The following is a 20,999-nucleotide window of genomic DNA, read 5'->3' as shown; positions in this document are numbered from 1 at the left end:
TGTTGAGTGTGTGGGGGTATGTGAGGGGGGTGTGTGGGTGTGTGGGGGGGGGTGTGTGTGTGTGTGGGGGGGTGTTGGTGTGTGTGTGGGGGGGATGGTGTGTGTGGGAGGGGTTGGCGTGTGTGTGGGTGTGGGGGGCGGGTGGGATGGTGTGTTGTTGAGTGTGTGGGGGTATGTGAGGGGGGTGTGTGTGTGTGTGTGGGGGGGTGTTGGTGTGTGTGTGTGGGGGATGGTGTGTGTGGGAGGGGTTGGCGTGTGTGTGGGTGTGGGGGGTGGGTGGGATGGTGTGTTGTTGAGTGTGTGGGGGTATGTGAGGGGGGTGTGTGGGTGTGTGGGGGTGTGTGTGTGTGTGTGTGGGGGGGTGTTGGTGTGTGTGTGGGGGGGATGGTGTGTGTGGGAGGGGTTGGCGTGTGTGTGGGTGTGGGGGGCGGGTGGGATGGTGTGTTGTTGAGTGTGTGGGGGGGGGGTGTGTGTGTGGGGGGTGGTGGTGTGTGTGGGGGGGTGTGTGTGTGTGGGGGGGTGTGTGTGTGTGGGGGTGTGTGTGTGTGTGGGGGGGGTGTGTGTGTGGGGGGTGTGTGTGTGGGGGGTGTGTGTGTGGGGGGTGTGTGTGTGGGGGGTGTGTGTGTGTGGGGGGGGTGTGTGTGTGTGGGGGGGTGTGTGTGGGGGGTGTGTGTGTGTGGGGGGTGTGTGTGTGTGGGGAGTGTGTGTGTGTGGGGTGTGTGTGTGGGGGGGGTGTGTGTGTGGGGGGTGTGTGTGTGGGGTGTGTGTGTGTGGGGAGTGTGTGTGTGTGGGGTGTGTGTGTGTGGGCTAGGATGGTGTGTGTGTGGGGGGTGTGTGTGTGTGGGGGGTGTGTGTGTGTGGGGAGTGTGTGTGTGTGGGGTGTGTGTGTGTGTGGGGAGTGTGTGTGTGTGGGGTGTGTGTGTGTGTGGGCTAGGATGGTGTGTGTGTGTTATACACCAGTAAGCCATTTGGTCTTGAGATGTATAAAATGCTGGTTAGGCCACAACTGAAGCACTGCATGCAGTTTTTTAAAGATTAGATTCCCTACAGTGTGGAAACAGGCCCTTCGGCCCAACAAGCCCACACCGACCCTCCGAAGAGTAACCCACCCATACCCCTACCCCTTACCTAACACCCAATTTAACATGGCCAATCCACCCTAACCTGCACATCTTTGGACTGTGGGAGGAAACCGGAGCACCCGGAGGAAACCCACGCAGACACGGGGGAGAATGTGCAAACTCCACACAGACAGTTGCCTGAGGCGGGAATTGAACCCAGGTCCCTGGCGCTGTGAGGCAGCAGTGCTAACCACTGTGCCACCGTGCCGCCCCTAAACATCTACAAGACCCAAGAGACAGTGTATGTTTTGGTGGTTACTTTAATGAATTTAACACTTTCATTGGAAGTCCTGATCAAGGTTTTGATGGAAACAGAGACAGAGATTGGGCACAGACAGAGACAGTCAGAGGAGCAGGGAGACACAGACAGACACAGACAGACACAGACAGGACGAGACAGGACACAGACAGACACAGAGAGGACGAGACAGGACACAGTCAGGATCACACAAATCCACATAACACCAGGGGGAGGCAGACAGGTCTCGGCAAGAATGAATAGACAGGGGCAGGCAGGGGGAGACAGGGGCAGGCAGGGGGAGACAGGGGCAGGCAGGGGGAGACAGGGCTAGACAGGAGCGGGCAGGCAGGGGGAGATGGGGAGGCAGGGCTAGACAGGGGCAGGCAGGGGGAGACAGGGGCAGGCAGGGGGAGACAGGGGCAGGCAGGGGGAGACAGGGCTAGACAGGAGCGGGCAGGCAGGGGGAGATGGGGAGGCAGGGCTAGACAGGGGCAGGCAGGGGGAGACAGGGGCAGGCAGGGGGAGACAGGGCTAGACAGGAGCGGGCAGGCAGGGGGAGATGGGGAGGCAGGGCTAGACAGGGGCAGGCAGGACTAGACGGGGCAGCCGGGGGAGACAGGGGCAGGAAGGGCTAGATAGGGGCAGCCAGGGGAGACAGGGGCAGGCAGGGCTAGATGGGAGCAGGCAGGGGTAGACGGGGGCAGGAAGGGGTAGATAGGGGCAGCCAGGGGGAGAAAGGGGCAGGCAGGGCTAGATGGGAGAATGCAGGTCTAGGTGGGGGCAGGCGGGGTAGACAGTGGCAGGCAGGGGTAGATGGGAGCACGCAGGGGTAGACGGGCAGGCAGGGCTAGACAGGGGCAGGCAGGGGGAGACACGGGCAGGCAGGGGGAGACAAGGGCAGGCAGGGGGAGACAGGGGCAGGCAGGGGGAGATGAGGCAGGCAGGGATAGGCAGGGGCAGGCAGGGCTAGACAATTACAGGCAGGGGTAGACAGGGAGAGGCAGGGGTACACAGGGGAGGCAGGAGGAGATGGGGAGGCAGGGCTTGACAAGGGCAGGCAGGGGTAGACAGAGGCAGGCAGGGGGAGATGGGGAGGCAGGACTAGACAGGGACAGGCAGGGGCAGGCAGGGGTAGACAGAGCAAGGCAGGGGTAGACAGGAGCAGGCAGGGCTAGATGGGGGCAGGCAGGAATAGACGGGCAGGTAGGGCTAGACGGGGGCAGGCAGGGGGAGATGGGAGCAGGCAGGGGGAGATGGGAGCAGGCAGGGCTAGACCGGGGCAGGCAGGGGTAGACAGGAGCAGGCAGAGGTAGATGGGGCAGGGATGGCTAGACATGGGCAGGCAGGGGCTAGACAGGGGCAAGCAGGGTTAGATGGGAGCAGGCAGGGGTAAATGGGAGCAGGCAGGGTAGACAGGGCCAGGCAGGGGTAGACAGAGACAGGCAGGGTAAGATGGGAGCAGGGAGGGCTAGATGGGAGCAGGCAGGGGTAGAGAGAGGCAGGCAGGGGTAGAGAGAGGCAGGCAGGGGTAGACAGGGGCAGGCAGGGACAGATGGGAGCAGGCAGAGGTAGACAGGAGCAGGCAGAGATAGATGGGAGCAGGCAGGGGTAGACAGGGGCTGGCAGGGGGAGACAAGGGCAAGCAGGGGGAGACAAGGGCAGGCTGAGGTAGACAGGGGCAGGCAGGGCTGGCCGGGAGCAGGCAGGCTAGACACGGGAAGCAGAGGTAGATGGGAGCCGGCAGGGGTAGTTGGGAGCAGGCAGGGGTAGACGGGTAGGTGTGCTGGATGGGAGCAGGCAGGGGAACACAGGAGCAGGCAGGGGTAGACAGGTGCAGGCAGGGCTAGAGGGCAGCAGGCAGGGGGTAGACAGGAGCAGGCGGGGGAGACGGGCAGGCAGGGCTAGACAGGGGCAGGCAGGGGGAGATGGGAGCAGGCAGGGGTTGATGGGAGCAGGCAGGGCTAGACAGGGGCAGGCAGGGGGAGACGGGAGCAGGCAGGGGGAGACGGGAGCAGGCAGGGCTAGACAGGGGCAGGCAGGGGGAGACGGGAGCAGGCAGGGGGAGACGGGAGCAGGCAGGGCTAGACAGGGGCAGGCAGGGGGAGACAGGGGCAGGCAGGGGGAGACGGGAGCAGGCGGGGGAGTCAGGGGCAGGCAGGGGGAGATGGGAGCAGGCGGGGGAGACAGGGGCAGGCAGGGCTATATAGGGGCAGGCAGGGGTACACAGGAGCAGGCAGGGGCAGACGGGGCAGGCAGGGGTAGATGGGGCAGGCAGGGGTAGACGGGGCAGGCAGGGGCTAGACAGGAGCAGGCAGGGGGAGACAGGGGCAGGCAGGGGGAGACAGGGGCAGGCAGGGGTAGATGAGAGCTGGCAGGCGTAGACAGGGGCAGGCAGGTGTAGACAGGAGAAGGAAGGGGTAGACAAGGGCAGGTAGGGCTGGACAGGGGCAGGCAGGGGTAGACAGGGGCAGGCAGGGGAGACAGGAGCAGGCAGGGCTAGACAGGGGCAGGCAGAGGGAGATGGGGAAGGCAGGGGTAGACAGTGGCAGGCAGGTGTAGACAGGGACAGACGGGGTTTACAGGGGTTGACAGGGGCAAGCAGGAGTAGATGGGAGCAGGCAGGGGTAGACAGGGGCAGGCAAGGCTAGACAGGGGCAGGCAGGAATAGACAGGGGCAGTCAGGGGTAGACGGGCAGGCAGGGCTACACGGGAGAAGGCAGGGCTAGACGGCGGCTGGCAGGTGTAGACAGGGGCAGGCAGGGGGGAAACAGGAGCAGGCAGGGCTACACGGCAGCAGGGAGGGCTAGATGGGGCAGTCAGGGCTAAACAGGTGCAGGCAGGGGTAGACAGGGCAGGCAGGGATAGATGGGAGCAGGCAGGGGTAGACAGGGGCAGGAAGGGGTAGATGGGCTGGCAGGGGGAGACAGGGGCAGGCAGGTATAGACAGGGGCTGGCTGGGGTAGGCAGGGGCAGGCAGGGCTGGCCGGGAGCAGGCAGGGATCGATGGGAGCAGGCAGTGGTAGACGCGGCAGGCAGGAGTAGATGGGGACAGGCAGGAGTAGATTGGAGCAGGCAGGAGTAGACAGGGGTAGGCAGGGGTAGAAGGGAGCAGGCAGAGGTAGACAGGGGCAGGCAGGAATAGACGGGAGAAGGGAGGGCTGGACGGGGGCAGGCAGGGAGAGACAGGGGCAGGCAGGGGGAGACAGGGGCAGGCAGGGCGAGACAGGGGCAGGCAGGGTTAGATGGGACCAGGCAGGGGTAGATGGGAGCAGGCAGGGGTAGATTAGAGCAGGTAGGGGTAGACAGGGACCGGCAGGGGTAGACAGGACAGGCAGGGGTAGATTGGAGCAGGCAGACATAGACAGGCGCAGGCAGGGGTAGATGGGACCAGGCAGGGCTAGACAGGGGCAGGCAGGGCTAGACAGGGGCAGGCAGGGGTAGATGGGAGCAGGCAGGGGTAGATGGGAGCAGGCAGGGGTAGATGGGAGCAGGCAGGGGTAGACAGGGACAGGCAGGGGTAGACGGGACAGGCAGGGGTAGATTGGAGCAGGCAGACATAGACAGGAGCAGGCAGGGGTAGATGGGACCAGGCAGGGATAGACAGGGGGAGGCAGGGGTAGATGGGACCAGGCAGGGATAGACAGGGGCAGGCAGGGCTAGACAGGGGCAGGCAGGGGTAGATGGGACCAGGCAGGGGTAGATGGGAGCAGGCAGACATAGACAGGAGCAGGCAGGGGTAGATGGGACCAGGCAGGGGTAGATGGGAGCAGGCAGACATAGACAGGAGCAGGCAGGGGTAGATGGGACCAGGCAGGGATAGACAGGAGCAGGCAGGGGTAGATGGGAGCAGGCAGGGGTAGATTGGAGCAGGCAGGGGTAGACAGGGACAGGCAGGGGTAGACGGGACAGGCAGGGGTAGATTGGAGCAGGCAGACATAGACAGGCACAGGCAGGGGTAGACAGGGGCAGGCAGGGCTAGAGGGGGCAGGTGGGAGAGACGGGGCAGCGCAGGGGTAGACTGGCAGGCAGGGGTAGATGGGAGCAGGCAGGGGTAGACGGGAGCAGGCAGTTGTAGACAGGGGCAGGCAGGGGTAGACAGGGGCAGGCAGGGGTAGACAGGGGCAGGCAGGGATAGATGGGAGCAGGCAGGGATAGACAGGAGTGGGCAGGCAGGGCTAGACAAGGGCAGGCAGGGCTAGACAGGGGCAGGCAGGGGGAGACAGGGGCAGGCAGGGATAGGCAGGTGCAGGCAGGGATAGACGGGGCAGGCAGGGGGAGACAGGGGCAGGCAGGGATAGGCAGGTGCAGGCAGGGATAGACGGGGCAGGCAGGGGCTAGACAGGGGCAGGCAGGGATAGGCAGGTGCAGGCAGGGATAGACGGGGCAGGCAGGGGCTAGACAGGGGCAGGCAGTAGTCGACGGGTAGGCAGAGCTAGAGAGGGCAGGCGGGGGAGATGGGGCAGGCAGGGCTAGATGGGGCAGGCAGGGGTAGACAGGGGCAGGCAGGGTGAGATGGTGGCAGGCAGGCATAGATGGGAGCGGCAGGGGTAGATGGGAGCTGGCAGGGTAGAGGGGGGCAGGCAGGGCCCAGACGGGGCAGGCAGGGCTAGACAGGGGCAGGCAGGGGAGACGGGGCAGGCAGGAGTAGGCGGGGGCAGGCAGGGCTAGACGGGGCAGGCAGGGGTAGACGGGGCAGGCAGGGGCTCGATGGGCAGGCAGTGGTAGACAGGAGCAGGCAGGGCTAGATGAGGGCAGGCAGGGGTAAACGGGGGCAGGCAGGCTAGAGGGGAACTGGCAGGGCTAGACGGGGCAGGCAGGGGCAGACGGGCAGGCAGGGCTAGACAGGGGCAGGCAGGGGGAGACAGGGGCAGGCAAGGGTAGATGGGCGCAGGCAGGGGTAGGCGGGGGCAGGCAGGGGCTTGACATGCAGGCAGTGGTAGACAGGGCTAGACGGGGGTAGGCAGGGGTAGACAGGAGCAGACAGGGGTAGATGGGAACAGGCAGAGCTAGACAGGGGGAGACAGGAGCAGGCAGGGATAGACGGGGGATGGCAGGGCTAGACAAGAGCAGGCAGGGGTAGATGGGAGCAGGCAGGGCTAGACACGGGTAGGCAGAGCTAGAGAGGGCAGGTGGGGGAGATGGGGCAGGCAGGGCTAGACGGGGCAGGCAGGGGTAGACAGGGGCAGGCTGGAGTAGATGGGAGCTGGCAGGGTAGACGGGGGCAGGCAGGGCCCAGACAGGGGCAGAGGGCTAGACAGGGGCAGGCAGGGGGTAGACAGGGGCAGGCAGGGCTAGATAGGGGCAGGCAGGGCAAGACAGGGGCAGGCAATGTGAGATGGGGCAGGCAGGAGTAGATAGGGCAGGCAGGGGCTCGACGGGCAGGCAGTGGTAGACATGAGCAGGCAGGGCTAGATGGGGGCAGGCAGGGGCTAGACAGGGGCAGGCAGGGCTAGAGGGGAACAGGCAGGGAGCGACAAGGACAGGCAGGGCTAGACAGTGTCAGGCAGGGCTAGACGGGGACAGGCAGGGGCAGACGGGTAGGCAGGGGTTAGACAGGGGCAGGCACTGGTAGACAGGGGCAGGCAGGGGTAGACAGGGGCAGGCAGGGGTAAACAGGGGCAGGCAGAGCTAGACGGGGCAGGCAGGGGGAGGCAGAAGCGGGCAGGGCGAGACATGGGCAGGCAGGGGCAGACGGGCAGGCAGGGGTTAGACAGGGGCAGGCAGGGGTTAGACAGGGGCAGGCAGGGGTTAGACAGGGGCAGGCACTGGTAGACAGGGGCAGGCAGGGGGAGGCAGAAGCGGGCAGGGCGAGACATGGGCAGGCAGGGATAGACAGGGGCAGGCAGGGGGAGACAGGGGCAGGCAGGGGGAGACAGGGGCAGGCAGGTGTAGATGGGAGCCGGCAGGGGTGGATGGGAGCTGGCAGGGGTAGACAGGGGCAGGCACGGCGAGGCGGGGGCAGGCAGGTGTAGATGGGAGCCGGCAGGGGTGGATGGGAGCTGGCAGGGGTAGACAGGGGCAGGCAAGGGGAGATGGGGACAGGCAGGGCTAGACAGGGGCAGGCAGGACTAGACGGGGCAGGTAGGACTAGACAGCGGCAGACAGGCTAGAGGGGAACAGGTAGGGGTAGGCAAGGGCAGGCAGGGGCAGACGGGCAGGCAGGGGTAGACAGTCGCAGGCACGGCGAGGCGGGGGCAGGCAGGGGTAGACGGAGGCAGGCAGGGGCTAGACAGGAGCAGGCAGGGGGAGACAGGCAGGCGGGGGAGACAGGGGCAGGCAGGGCGTAGACAGGGGCAGGGAGGGGTAGACAGGGGCAGGCAGGGGAGAGACGGGCAGGCAGGGGGCAGATCGGTGCAGGCAGGGGGTAGACAGGGGCAGGGAGGGGTAGACAGGGGCAGGCAGGGGAGAGACGGGCAGGCAGGGGGTAGATTGGGGCAGGCAGGGGGTAGACAGGGGCAGGGAGGGGTAGACAGGGGCAGGCAGGGGAGACAGGGGCAGGCAATGCTATACGGGAGCAGGCAGGGGTAGACAGGGGCAGGCAGGGGGAGACAGGGGCAGGCAGGGGGAGACAGGGGAAGGCAGGGGGAGACAGGGGAAGGCAGGGGGAGACAGGGGCAGGCAGGGGAGACAGGGGCAGGCAGGGGGAGACAGGGGCAGGCAGGGGGAGACAGGGGCAGGCAGGGGAGACAGGGGCAGGCAAGGGGAGACACGGGCATGCAGGGGTAGACGGGGGCACGCAGGGGTAGACGGGGGCAGGCAGGGGGAGACAGGGGCAGGCAGGGGGAGACAGGGGCAGGCAGGGGGAGACAGGGGCAGGCAGGGGAGAGACGGGCAGGCAGGGGGTAGATTGGGGCAGGCAGGGGGTAGACAGGGGCAGGGAGGGGGAGACAGGGGCAGGCAGGGGAGACAGGGGCAGGCAATGCTAGACGGGAGCAGGCAGGGGTAGACAGGGGCAGGCAGGGGTAGACGGGGGCACGCAGGGGTAGACGGGGGCAGGCAGGGGGAGACAGGGGCAGGCAGGGGGAGACAGGGGCAGGCAGGGGAGACAGGGGCAGGCAGGGGGAGACAGGGGCAGGCAGGGGGAGACAGGGGCAGGCAGGGGGAGACAGGGGCAGGCAGGGGAGACAGGGGCAGGCAAGGGGAGACACGGGCAGGCAAGGGGAGACAGGGGCAGGCAGGGGGAGACAGGGGCAGTCAGGAGTAGACAGGGGCAGTCAGGGGGAGACAGGGGCAGTCAGGAGTAGACAGGGGCAGGCAGGGGGAGACAGGGGCAGGCAAGGGGAGACAGGGGCAGGCAGGGGTAGACAGTGGCAGGCAGGGGGAGCCAGGAGCCAACACTAAAATTCATTTTAAACGCGCTGCCATGAACTGGCCGTATTCACAATGGTTCATGAGATCAGAGGAGCTGGATCATTATTACCGAATCTGTCCCTTTTAATCGGAATCTTAAATCTCTAACTCCGTTTAATTCGGATCAAATGACGATCGGCTTGCTGCATTAACCCGGAGGTTCGAGCGAAGTCATCACAGCCTGGCGGCCATTCTGCCCACTTTCATACACCGCACCGGAGAAAAGGTTTTAATAGGTCTCACAGAGCAGTCAACAACTGGGGGGGGGGGGGGTGCAAGACAGAGCTAGATAGAGATGGAGAGAACGTGAATGCATAGGGAGAACTGAGCGACAGTGATAGAGAGAATGAGAGAGAAAATAAGCCGGCTCAAATAAAAAGAAGGGCACAAGGGGGCAGACAGAGACAGGGGGATAAATAGAGGGTGTGGGCAATCCCCAGGTTGGAACGGGAACAATGCATTTCCAACAATCCCCTCCCCAGCTCCACTGGGGGGGGGGGGAAGGGAAAGCAGCATTAACGATATAAACAGAACATAGAGTCTCCCCTTCCTTACCCGGACTGTCAGAAATTACAAGCCCAACCGACAAAGATTTCCCGTTCTCCAGTAGGGAAGGGCTTGGAAGAGGGACGCGAAATAAATTCAACGGGAATAAAACCCAAACTAAATTTAAATGGGGAATAAGATGCGAAATAAATTTGACGGGAATGAAACGCAGCGTGAAAATCCTGCATTTCCCAGGAACGGGATTGATTTCCCATCGTTTTTTTTGTTGATATCACGTAGACAGAGAGAGAGAGCTGGTACCGAACTATCGTCTCCTTCGTCCCTCCCCTCCAAGAGCTAGAATATTTAGCGAAAGCCACTTGCCACCACAAGAGACGGCAGAGCAGTTTCCTCCCCATCCCACCCCCCCACCCCCCCACCACCCCCTAAAAAAACATCCTGCACCTGATAAAGCAAAGACTGAGAAACGAAGGGAGACTGTGCAACACTTGCCAGAGGATATTGGAGGAAGGAGGTGCAAATATTATTGTGGAACCCAGCCTCCAGCTAGACTCTCTGCCACCTTCCCCCCCTCCCCCCCCCCCGACTCCAGTCACCTGGCCTTGAATAATTGTGTCTGCTTCAACAATTCAAAACAAAAAGCCAACAGGAATTGCAAGTGCGTCAGTGGGAGAGAGAGAGAGAGAGAGAGAGCACCGAGAGGAGCTGCTACAGACCAGGGGCTGAAGTTATCCTGATGTTGTCTGTCGGGAGGCAGGCGATGTAGCAACTGCAGCCCGTCCAAAGGGGGAGACAGCCCAGAAACGGTCTTTCACAGACACAGGGAGAGGAACAGGTTGTGGCTCTCTCTCTCTCTCTCTCTCTCTGTGTGTCAGTGTCTATATCAGACACAGAAATGGCTTTCACCTTCGCTGCTTTCTGCTACATGTTGACCCTGGTCCTCTGCGCCTCTCTGATCTTCTTCGTGATCTGGCACGTGAGTTCACATTGTATGGGTTCTGGTGGGGGAGCTGGGGCTGTTCTGGGTGCTGTCTGTGTCTGTGTGTGTGTGTGTATCTAAGTAACAAAAGGATGTGGATGCGATACAGACAGACAAGAGATGTGAATACAGTATGATGGACACACTCACACATTCTCAGAAACACAGGCACCAACACACACACACACACGGGCATATGCCCAGAGACACAGGCACACGCAGGTGTGCACACTCCCAATGACAAGTGTGCGCGCACACACCGGATGTGCACACGCTGACACCGACGCACTCCCAGAGACACTGACACACACTCAGAGACACTGGCACACACACTGACACTGACACACTCCCAGAGACGCTGGCACACACACGCTGACACTGACACACTCCCAGAGACACTGGCACACACGCTGACACTGACACACTCCCAGAGACATTGACAGACACACACACACACTGACACTGACACACTCACAGAGACACTGGCACACACACACACACACACACGCACACACACACATACTGACACTGACACACTCACAAAGACACTGGCACACACACGCTGACACTGACGCACTCACAGAGACACTGGTGCGCACACACGCTCACGCACTCCCAAAGACACTGCCACACACACACACACACACACACGCTGACACACTCCCAGAGACACTGACAGACACGTACACACACACGCTGACACACTCCCAGAGACACTGGCACACACACACACACACACGCACGCTGACACACTCCCAGAGATACTGACAGACACACACACACACACGCTGACACTGACGCACACCCAGAGACACTGGTGCGCACACACGCTGACGCACTCCCAGAGACACTGCCACACACACGCTCACGCACTCCCAGAGACACTGCCACACACACACACACTACACACACACGCTGACGCACTCCCAGAGACACTGCCACACACACGCTCACGCACTCCCAGAGACACTGCCACACACACACACACGCTGACACACTCCCAGAGACACTGACAGACACACACACACACACGCTGACACACTCCCAGAGACACTGGCACACACACACACACGCACGCTGACACACTTCCAGAGACACTGGCACACACACACACACGCACGCTGACACACTCCCAGAGACACTGGCGCACACACACACACGCTGACACACTCCCAGAGACGCTGGCACATGCACACACACACACACGCTGACACACTCCCAGAGACGCTGGCACATGCACACACACACACACACACTGATACACTCCCAGAGACACTGGCACACGCACACACACGTTGACACACTCCCAGAAACACTGGTACACACACACACATACAGACACAAACACACATGCTGACACGCTCCCAGAGACACTGGCACACACACACTCACACACACACACACCGACACACACTCAGAGACACTGGCACACACACACATATACACACATACACACACACACATGCTGACACACTCCCACAGACACAGGCACACACACACGCGCTGACGCACTCCCAGAGACACGGCTACATGTGTACACATGCACGCTGACGCGCTCCCAAAGACATGGCCACATGTGTACACACGCTCGCTGACACACTCCCAGAGACATGGCCACATGTGTACACACGCTCGCTGACACACTCCCAGAGACACGGCCACATGTGTACACACACTCGCTGACACACTCCCAGAGACACGGCCACATGTGTACACACGCTCGCTGACACACTCCCAGAGACATGGCCACATGTATACACACACTCACTGACGCACTCCCACAGACACAGGCACACACACATGCGCTCACTGACGCATTCCCAGAGACACAGCCACATGTGTACACACGCGCGCTGACGCACTCCTAGAGACATGGCCACATGTGTACACATGCGCGCTGACGCACTTCTAGAGACATGGCCACATGTGTACACACGTGTGCTGATACACCCCCAGAGTCATGGCCACATATAATGCACACATTCGCTGATGCACTCCCATAGACACGGCCATATATGTACACACACGCGCTGACACATTCCCAGAGACACAGCCACATGTGTACACACGCTCACTGACACACTCCCAGAGACACGGCCACATGTGTACACACGCTCGCTGACGCACTCCCAGAGACACGGCCACATGTGTACACACGCTCGCTGACACACTCCCAGAGACACGGCCACATGTGTACACACGCTCGCTGACACACTCCCAGAGACATGGCCACATGTGTACACACGCGCGCTGACACACTCCCAGAGACACAGCCACGTGTGTTCACACACACACTGACACACTCTCAGAGACATGGCCACATGTGTACACACGCACGCTGACACACTCCCAGAGACATGACCACATGTATACACACGCTCGCTGACGCACTCCCAGAGACACGGCCACATGTGCACACACACCCTCGCCGACAGACTCCCAGAGACATGGCCACATGTGTACACACACGCTCGCGGACAGACTCCCAGAGTCATGGCCACATGTGTACACACACGCTCGCGGACAGACTCCCAGGGACATGGCCACATGTGTACACACACGCTTACTGACGCGCTCCCAGAGACATGGCCACATCTTTACACACGATATTTGACACACTCCCAGAGACATGGCCACATGTGTACACACACTCGCTGACACACTCCCAGAGTCATGGCCACATGTGTACACACACGCTCGCGGACAGACTCCCAGAGTCATGGCCACATGTGTACACACACGCTCGCGGACAGACTCCCAGGGACATGGCCACATGTGTACACACACGCTTACTGACGCGCTCCCAGAGACATGGCCACATCTTTACACACGATATTTGACACACTCCCAGAGACATGGCCACATGTGTACACACACTCGCTGACACACTCCCAGAGACATGGCCACATGTGTACACACGCTCGCTGACGCACTCCCAGAGATATGGCCACATGTACCCATGCTCGCTGACATACTCCCAGAGACACGGCCACATGTGTACACACACACTTACTGACGCACTCCCAGACACACGGCCACACGTGTACACACGATCGCTGACGCATTCCCAGAGACATGGCCACATGTGTACACACACGCTCACTGACACACTCCCAGAGTCATGGCCACATGTGTACACATGATCGCTGACGCACTCCCAGAGACATGGCCACATCTTTACACACGATATTTGACACACTCCCAGAGACATGGCCACATGTGTACACACACGCGCGCTGACACACTCCCAGAGACATGGCCACATGTGTACACACATGCGCGCTAACGCACTCTCAGAGACATGGCCACAGGTGTACACATGCTCGCTGACACACTCCCAGAGACATGGCCGCATGTGTACACTCGCTCGCTGACGCACTCCCAGAGACATGGCCACATGTGTACACACTATCGCTGACGCACTCCCAGAGACATGGCCACATGTGTACACACTATCGCTGACGCACTCCCAGAGACATGGCCACATGTGTACACTCGCTCGCTGACGCACTCCCAGAGACATGGCCACATGTGTACACACTATCGCTGACGCACTCCGAGAGACATGGCCACATGTGTACACACACGTGCGCTGACGCACTCCCAGAGACATGGCCACATGTACACATGCTCGCTGACGCACTCCCAGAGGCACGGCTACATATATACACACACTCGCTGACTCACTCCCAGAGACACGGCCACATGTGTACACACACGCTTACTGACGCGCTCCCAGAGACACGGCCATATGTGTACACACGCGCGCTGACACACTCCCAGAGACACAGCCACATGTGTACACACGCGCGCTGACACACTCCCAGAGACACAGTCACATGTGTACACACGCGCGCTGACGCTATTTCAGAGACATGGCCACATGTGTACACACGATCGCTGACGCATTCCCAGAGACATGGCCACATGTGTACACACACGCTCACTGACACACTCCCAGAGTCATGGCCACATGTGTACACATGATCGCTGACGCACTCCCAGAGACATGGCCACATCTTTACACACGATATTTGACACACTCCCAGAGACATGGCCACATGTGTACACACACGCGCGCTGACACACTCCCAGAGACATGGCCACATGTGTACACACATGCGCGCTAACGCACTCTCAGAGACATGGCCACAGGTGTACACATGCTCGCTGACACACTCCCAGAGACATGGCCGCATGTGTACACTCGCTCGCTGACGCACTCCCAGAGACATGGCCACATGTGTACACACTATCGCTGACGCACTCCCAGAGACATGGCCACATGTGTACACTCGCTCGCTGACGCACTCCCAGAGACATGGCCACATGTGTACACACTATCGCTGACGCACTCCGAGAGACATGGCCACATGTGTACACACACGTGCGCTGACGCACTCCCAGAGACATGGCCACATGTACACATGCTCGCTGACGCACTCCCAGAGGCACGGCTACATATATACACACACTCGCTGACTCACTCCCAGAGACACGGCCACATGTGTACACACACGCTTACTGACGCGCTCCCAGAGACACGGCCATATGTGTACACACGTGCGCTGACACACTCCCAGAGACACAGCCACATGTGTACACACGCGCGCTGACACACTCCCAGAGACACAGTCACATGTGTACACACGCGCGCTGACACACTCCCAGAGACACAGTCACATGTGTACACACGCGCGCTGACACACTCCCAGAGACACAGTCACATGTGTACACACGCGCGCTGACACACTCCCAGAGACACAGTCACATGTGTACACACAAACAAGTGACGCACTCCCAAAGGCATGGCTGTATGTGTACACCCATGCACTGACACACTCCCAGAGACATGACCACGTGTGTATAGTCACTTGCTGAAGCGCTCCCAGAGACACGGCCACATGTGTGTACACACGCGCGCTGACAAACTCCCAGAGACATGGCCACATGTGTACACACACGCGCACTAACGCACTCCCAGAGACATGGCCACATGTGTACACACACGCGCGCTAACGCACTCCCAGAGACATGGCCACATGTGTACACACGCGCGCTAACGCACTCCCAGAGACACGGCCATATGTGTACCCACACGCGCGCTAAAGTACTCCCAGAGACATGGCCACATGTGTACACACACGCGCACTAACGCACTCCCAGAGACATGGCCACATTTGTACACACACGCGCGCTAACGCACTCCCAGAGACATGGCCACATGTGTACACACACTCGCTGACAAACTCCCAGAGACATGGCCACATGTCCACATGCGCGCTGACGCACTCCCAGAGACACGGCCACATGTGTACACACACTTGCTGATGCACTCTCAGAGACAAGGCCACATGTATATACGCGTGCACTGACACAATCCAAGAGACACTGCCACATCTATACACACGCGTGCTGACACACTCCCAGAGACATGGTCACATGTGTACACATGCTTGCTGATGCGCTTACAGAGACACGGCCACATGTGTACACACGCTCGCTGACACACTCCCAGAGATATGGCCACATGTGTACACACGCGCGCTGACACACTCCCAGAGACACAGCCACGTGTGTTCACACACACACTGACACACTCTCAGAGACATGGCCACATGTGTACACACGCACGCTGACACACTCCCAGAGACATGACCACATGTATACACACCCTCGCCGACAGACTCCCAGAGTCATGGCCACATGTGTACACACACGCTCGCGGACAGACTCCCAGAGTCATGGCCACATGTGTACACACACGCTCGCGGACAGACTCCCAGAGTCATGGCCACATGTGTACACACACGCTCGCGGACAGACTCCCAGGGACATGGCCACATGTGTACACACACGCTTACTGACGCGCTCCCAGAGACATGGCGACATGTGTACACACACTCGCTGACACACTGCCAGAGACACGGCCACATGTGTACACACGCTCGCTGACTCATTCCCAGAGACACGGCCACATGTGTACACACGCGCTGTCACACTCCCAGAGACATGACCACATGTATATATGCGTGCGTTGACACACTCCCAGAGACACGGCCAAATGTGTACACACACTCGCTGACTCATTCCCAGAGACATGACCACATGTGTACACACGCGCTGTCACACTCCCAGAGACACGGCCACATGTGTACAACCGTGTGCTGACACACTCCCAGAAACATGGCCACATGTATATACGCACGCGCTGACACACTCCCAGAGACATGGCCACATGTGTACACACACCCTCACTGACACACTCCCAGAAACATGGCCACATGTATATACGCACGCGCTGACACACTCCCAGAGACATGGCCACATGTGTATAGTCCCTCGCTGTCACACTCCCAGACACACGGCCACATGTGTACAACCGTGTGCTGACACACTCCCAGAAACATGACCACATGTATAGACACACACACTGACGCACCCACAGAGACATGACCATATGTATATACGCGCGCGCTGACACACTCCAGGTGACACGGCTACATGTGTACACCCAATCGCTGAAGCGCTCCCAGAGACATGGCCACATGTGTACACACACTCGCTGACACACTCCCAGAGACATGGCCACATGTGTATAGTCCCTCGCTGTCACACTCCCAGAGACACGGCCACATGTGTACAACCGTGTGCTGACACACTCCCAGAAACATGGCCACATGTATAGACACACACACTGACGTACCCCCAGAGACACGGCCACATGTGTACACTCACTCGCTGACTCATTCCCAGAGACATGGCCACATGTGTACACACGCGCTGTCACACTCCCAGAGACACGGCCACATGTGTACAACCGTGTGCTGACACACTCCCAGAAACATGGCCACATGTATAGACACACACACTGACGTACCCCCAGAGACACGGCCACATGTGTACACTCACTCGCTGACTCATTCCCAGAGACATGGCCACATGTGTACACACGCGCTGTCACACTCCCAGAGACATGGCTACACGTGTACAACCGTGTGCTGACACACTCCCAGAGACATGGCCACATGTATAGACACACACACTGACGCACCCTCAGAGACATGACCATATGTATATACGCGCGCGCTGACACACTCCCAGTGACACGGCTACATGTGTACACCCAATCGCTGAAGCGTTCCCAGTGACATGGCCACATGTGTACACACACTCGTTGACGCACTCCCAGAGACAAGGCTACGTGTACACACTCACGCTGACACACATCCACAGACACGGCCGCATGTGTACACATGCGCGCTGATGCACTCCCAGAGGCACAGCCACATGTGTACACACACTCGCTGACACACTCCCAGAGACACGGCCACATGTGCACACACACTCGCTGAAGCGTTCCCAGAGACATGGCCACATGTGTACACACTCTCGCTGACACACTCCCAGAGACACGGCCACATGTGTATAGTCACTCGCTGAAGCGCTCCCAGAGACACGGCCATATGTGTACACACACTCGCTGACACACTCCCAGAGACATGGCCACATGTGTACACACACTCGCTGACACACTCCCAGAGACACGGCCACATGTGTACACACACGCGCACTAACGCACTCCCAGAGACATGGCCACATGTGTACACACACGCACGCTGACGCACCCCCAGAGATATGGCCACATTTGTACACACATGCGCGCTGACACACTCCCAGAGACACGGCCACATGTGTACACACACCCTCGCTGACACACTCCCAGAGACACGGCCACATGTACGCACACGCTCGCTGACACACTCCCAGAGACATGACCACATGTATATATGCACGCGCTGACACACTCCCAGAGACACGGCCACTTGTGTACACACACTCGCTGACACTCTCCCAGAGACACGGCCACATGTGTACACACACTCGCTGACACACTCCCAGAGACATGGCCACATGTGTACACACACTCGCTGACACACTCCCAGAGACATGACCACATGTGTACACACGCTCGCTGACATACTCCCAGAGACATGGCCACATGTGTACACACACTCGCTGACACACTCCCAGAGACATGGCCACATGTGTACACACACTCGCTGACACACTCCCAGAGACACAGCCACATGTACACACACACTCGCTGACACACTCCCAGAGACATGGCCACATGTGTACACACACTCGCTGACACACTCCCAGAGACATGGCCACATGTGTACACACACTCGCTGACACACTCCCAGAGACATGGCCACATGTGTACACACACTCGCTGACACACTCCCAGAGACACAGCCACATGTACACACACACTCGCTGACACACTCCCAGAGACACGGCCACATGTGTACACACGCTCACTGACTCATTCCCAGAGACATGGCCACATGTGTACACACGCGCTGTCACACTCCCAGAGACACGGCCACATGTGTACAACCGTGTGCTGACACACTCCCAGAAACATGACCACATGTATAGACACACACACTGACGTACCCCCAGAGACATGACCATATGTATATACGCGCGCGCTGACACACCCCCAGTGACACGGCTACATGTGTACACCCAATCGCTGAAGCACTCCCAGAGACACGGCCACATGTGTACACACACTCGCAGACACACTCTTAGAGACATGACACATGTGTACACACGCTCGTTGACGCACTCCCAGAGACAAGGCTACGTGTACACATGCTCGCTGACACACTCCCAGAGGCACAGCCACATGTGTACACCCAATCGCTGAAGCGCTCCCAGTGACATGGCCACATGTGTACACACACTCGCTGACACACTCCCAGAGACATGGCCACATGTGTACACACACTCGCTGACACACTCCCAGAGGCACGGCCACATGTGTACACATGCTCGCTGACACACTCCCAGAAGCACAGCCACATGTGTATAGTCACTTGCTGAAGCGCTCCCAGAGACATGACCACATGTGTACACGCACCCTTGCTGACACACTCCCAGAGACATGGCCACATGTGTACACACACTCGCTGACACACTCCCAGAGACACGGCCATATGTGTACACACACTCGCTGACACACTCCCAGAGACATGGCCACATGTGTACACACCCTCGCTGACACACTCCCAGAGACATGGCCACATGTGTACACACACTCGCTGACACACTCCCAGAGACACGGCCATATGTGTACACACACGCGCGCTGACACACTCCCAGAGACATGGCCACATGTGTACGCACCCTCGCTGACACACTCCCAGAGACATGACCACATGTGTACACGCACCCTCGCTGACACACTCCCAGAGACATGGCCACATGTGTACACACACTCGCTGACACACTCCCAGAGACATGGCCACATGTGTACACGCACCCTCGCTGACACACTCCCAGAGACATGGCCACATGTGTACTCACACTCGCTGACACACCCCTAGAGACATGGCCACATGTGTACACACTCTCGCTGACAAACTCCCAGAGACATGACACATGTGTACACGCACCCTCGCTGACACACTCCCAGAGACATGACCACATGTATATACGCACGCACTGACACACTCCCAGAGACACGGCCACATGTGTACACACACTCGCTGACACACTCCCAGAGACATGGCCACATGTGTACACACACTCGCTGACACACTCCCAGAGACATGGCCACATGTGTACACGCACCCTCGCTGACACACTCCCAGAGACATGACCACATGTATATACGCACGCACTGACACACTCCCAGAGACACGGCCACATGTGTACACACACTCGCTGACACACTCCCAGAGACATGGCCACATGTGTACACACTCTCGCTGACAAACTCCCAGAGACATGGCCACATGTGTACACGCACCCTCGCTGACACACTCCCAGAGACATGACCACATGTATATACGCACGCGCTGACACACTCCTAGAGACACGGCCACATGTGTATACTCACTCGCTGAAGCGCTCCCAGAGACACGGCCATATGTGTACCCACACGCGCGCTAAAGTACTCCCAGAGACATGGCCACATGTGTACACACACGCGCGCTAACGCACTCCCAGAGACATGGCCACATGTGTCCACACACGCACGCTGACGCACTCCCAGAGACATGGCCACATGTGTACACACACGCACGCTGACGCACTCCCAGAGACATGGCCACATGTGTACACACACGCGCGCTGACGCACTCCCAGAGACACGGCCACATGTGTACACACATGCGCGCTGACGCACTCCCAGAGACATGGCCACATGTGTCCACATGCGCGCTGATGCACTCCCAGAGACACGGCCACATGTGTCCACACGCACACTGACGCGCTCCCAGAGACACGGCCACATGTGTATACATACTCGCTGACGCTATTTCAGAGACATGGCCACAGGTGTACACACACTCGCTGAAGCGTTCCCAGAGACATGGCCACATGTGTACACACACTCGCTGACACACTCCCAGAGACATGGCCACATGTGTACACACACTCGCTGACACACTCCCAGAGACATGGCCACATGTGTACACGCACCCTCGCTGACACACTCCCAGAGACATGACCACATGTATATACGCACGCGCTGACACACTCCTAGAGACACGGCCGCATGTGTATAGTCCCTCGCTGAAGCGCTCCCAGAGGCACAGCCATATGTGTACACACACGCGCGCTAAAGTACTCCCAGAGACACGGCCACATGTGTACACACACGCGCACTAACGCACTCCCAGAGACACAGCCATATGTGTACACACACGCGTGCTAAAGTACTCCCAGAGACATGGCCACATGTGTACACACACGCGCACTAACGCACTCCCAGAGACATGGC

The 20,999-nt window shown here is 59.6% G+C and overlaps 1 protein-coding gene across 3 annotated transcripts in view; it reads left to right on the top strand.

Annotated features, from left to right (window-relative positions):
• Positions 1–20,999, top strand: part of cnih2 (cornichon family AMPA receptor auxiliary protein 2) — a 245,027-nt gene that overhangs the window by 38,926 nt on the left and 185,102 nt on the right. The window contains exon 1 of one of the 3 annotated variants that reach the window (XR_011953305.1): positions 9,688–10,195. The exons of 1 other annotated variant lie outside the window; for it this stretch is intronic. Coding sequence is in view for 1 of the 2 variants with exons in the window: in XM_072550917.1 (XP_072407018.1) it covers positions 10,115–10,195 (81 nt within the window). In the remaining variant the exon portion in view is untranslated. Of the gene's footprint in view, positions 1–9,687; positions 10,196–20,999 lie in introns of those variants that run through there. One more of the 3 variants, XM_072550917.1, reaches the window with a different exon arrangement.

Source organism: Chiloscyllium punctatum, chromosome 31 (genome assembly GCF_047496795.1).
Source record: "Chiloscyllium punctatum isolate Juve2018m chromosome 31, sChiPun1.3, whole genome shotgun sequence".
NCBI lineage: Eukaryota > Metazoa > Chordata > Chondrichthyes > Orectolobiformes > Hemiscylliidae > Chiloscyllium > Chiloscyllium punctatum.
This window is presented reverse-complemented; position numbering and strand designations above follow the sequence as displayed.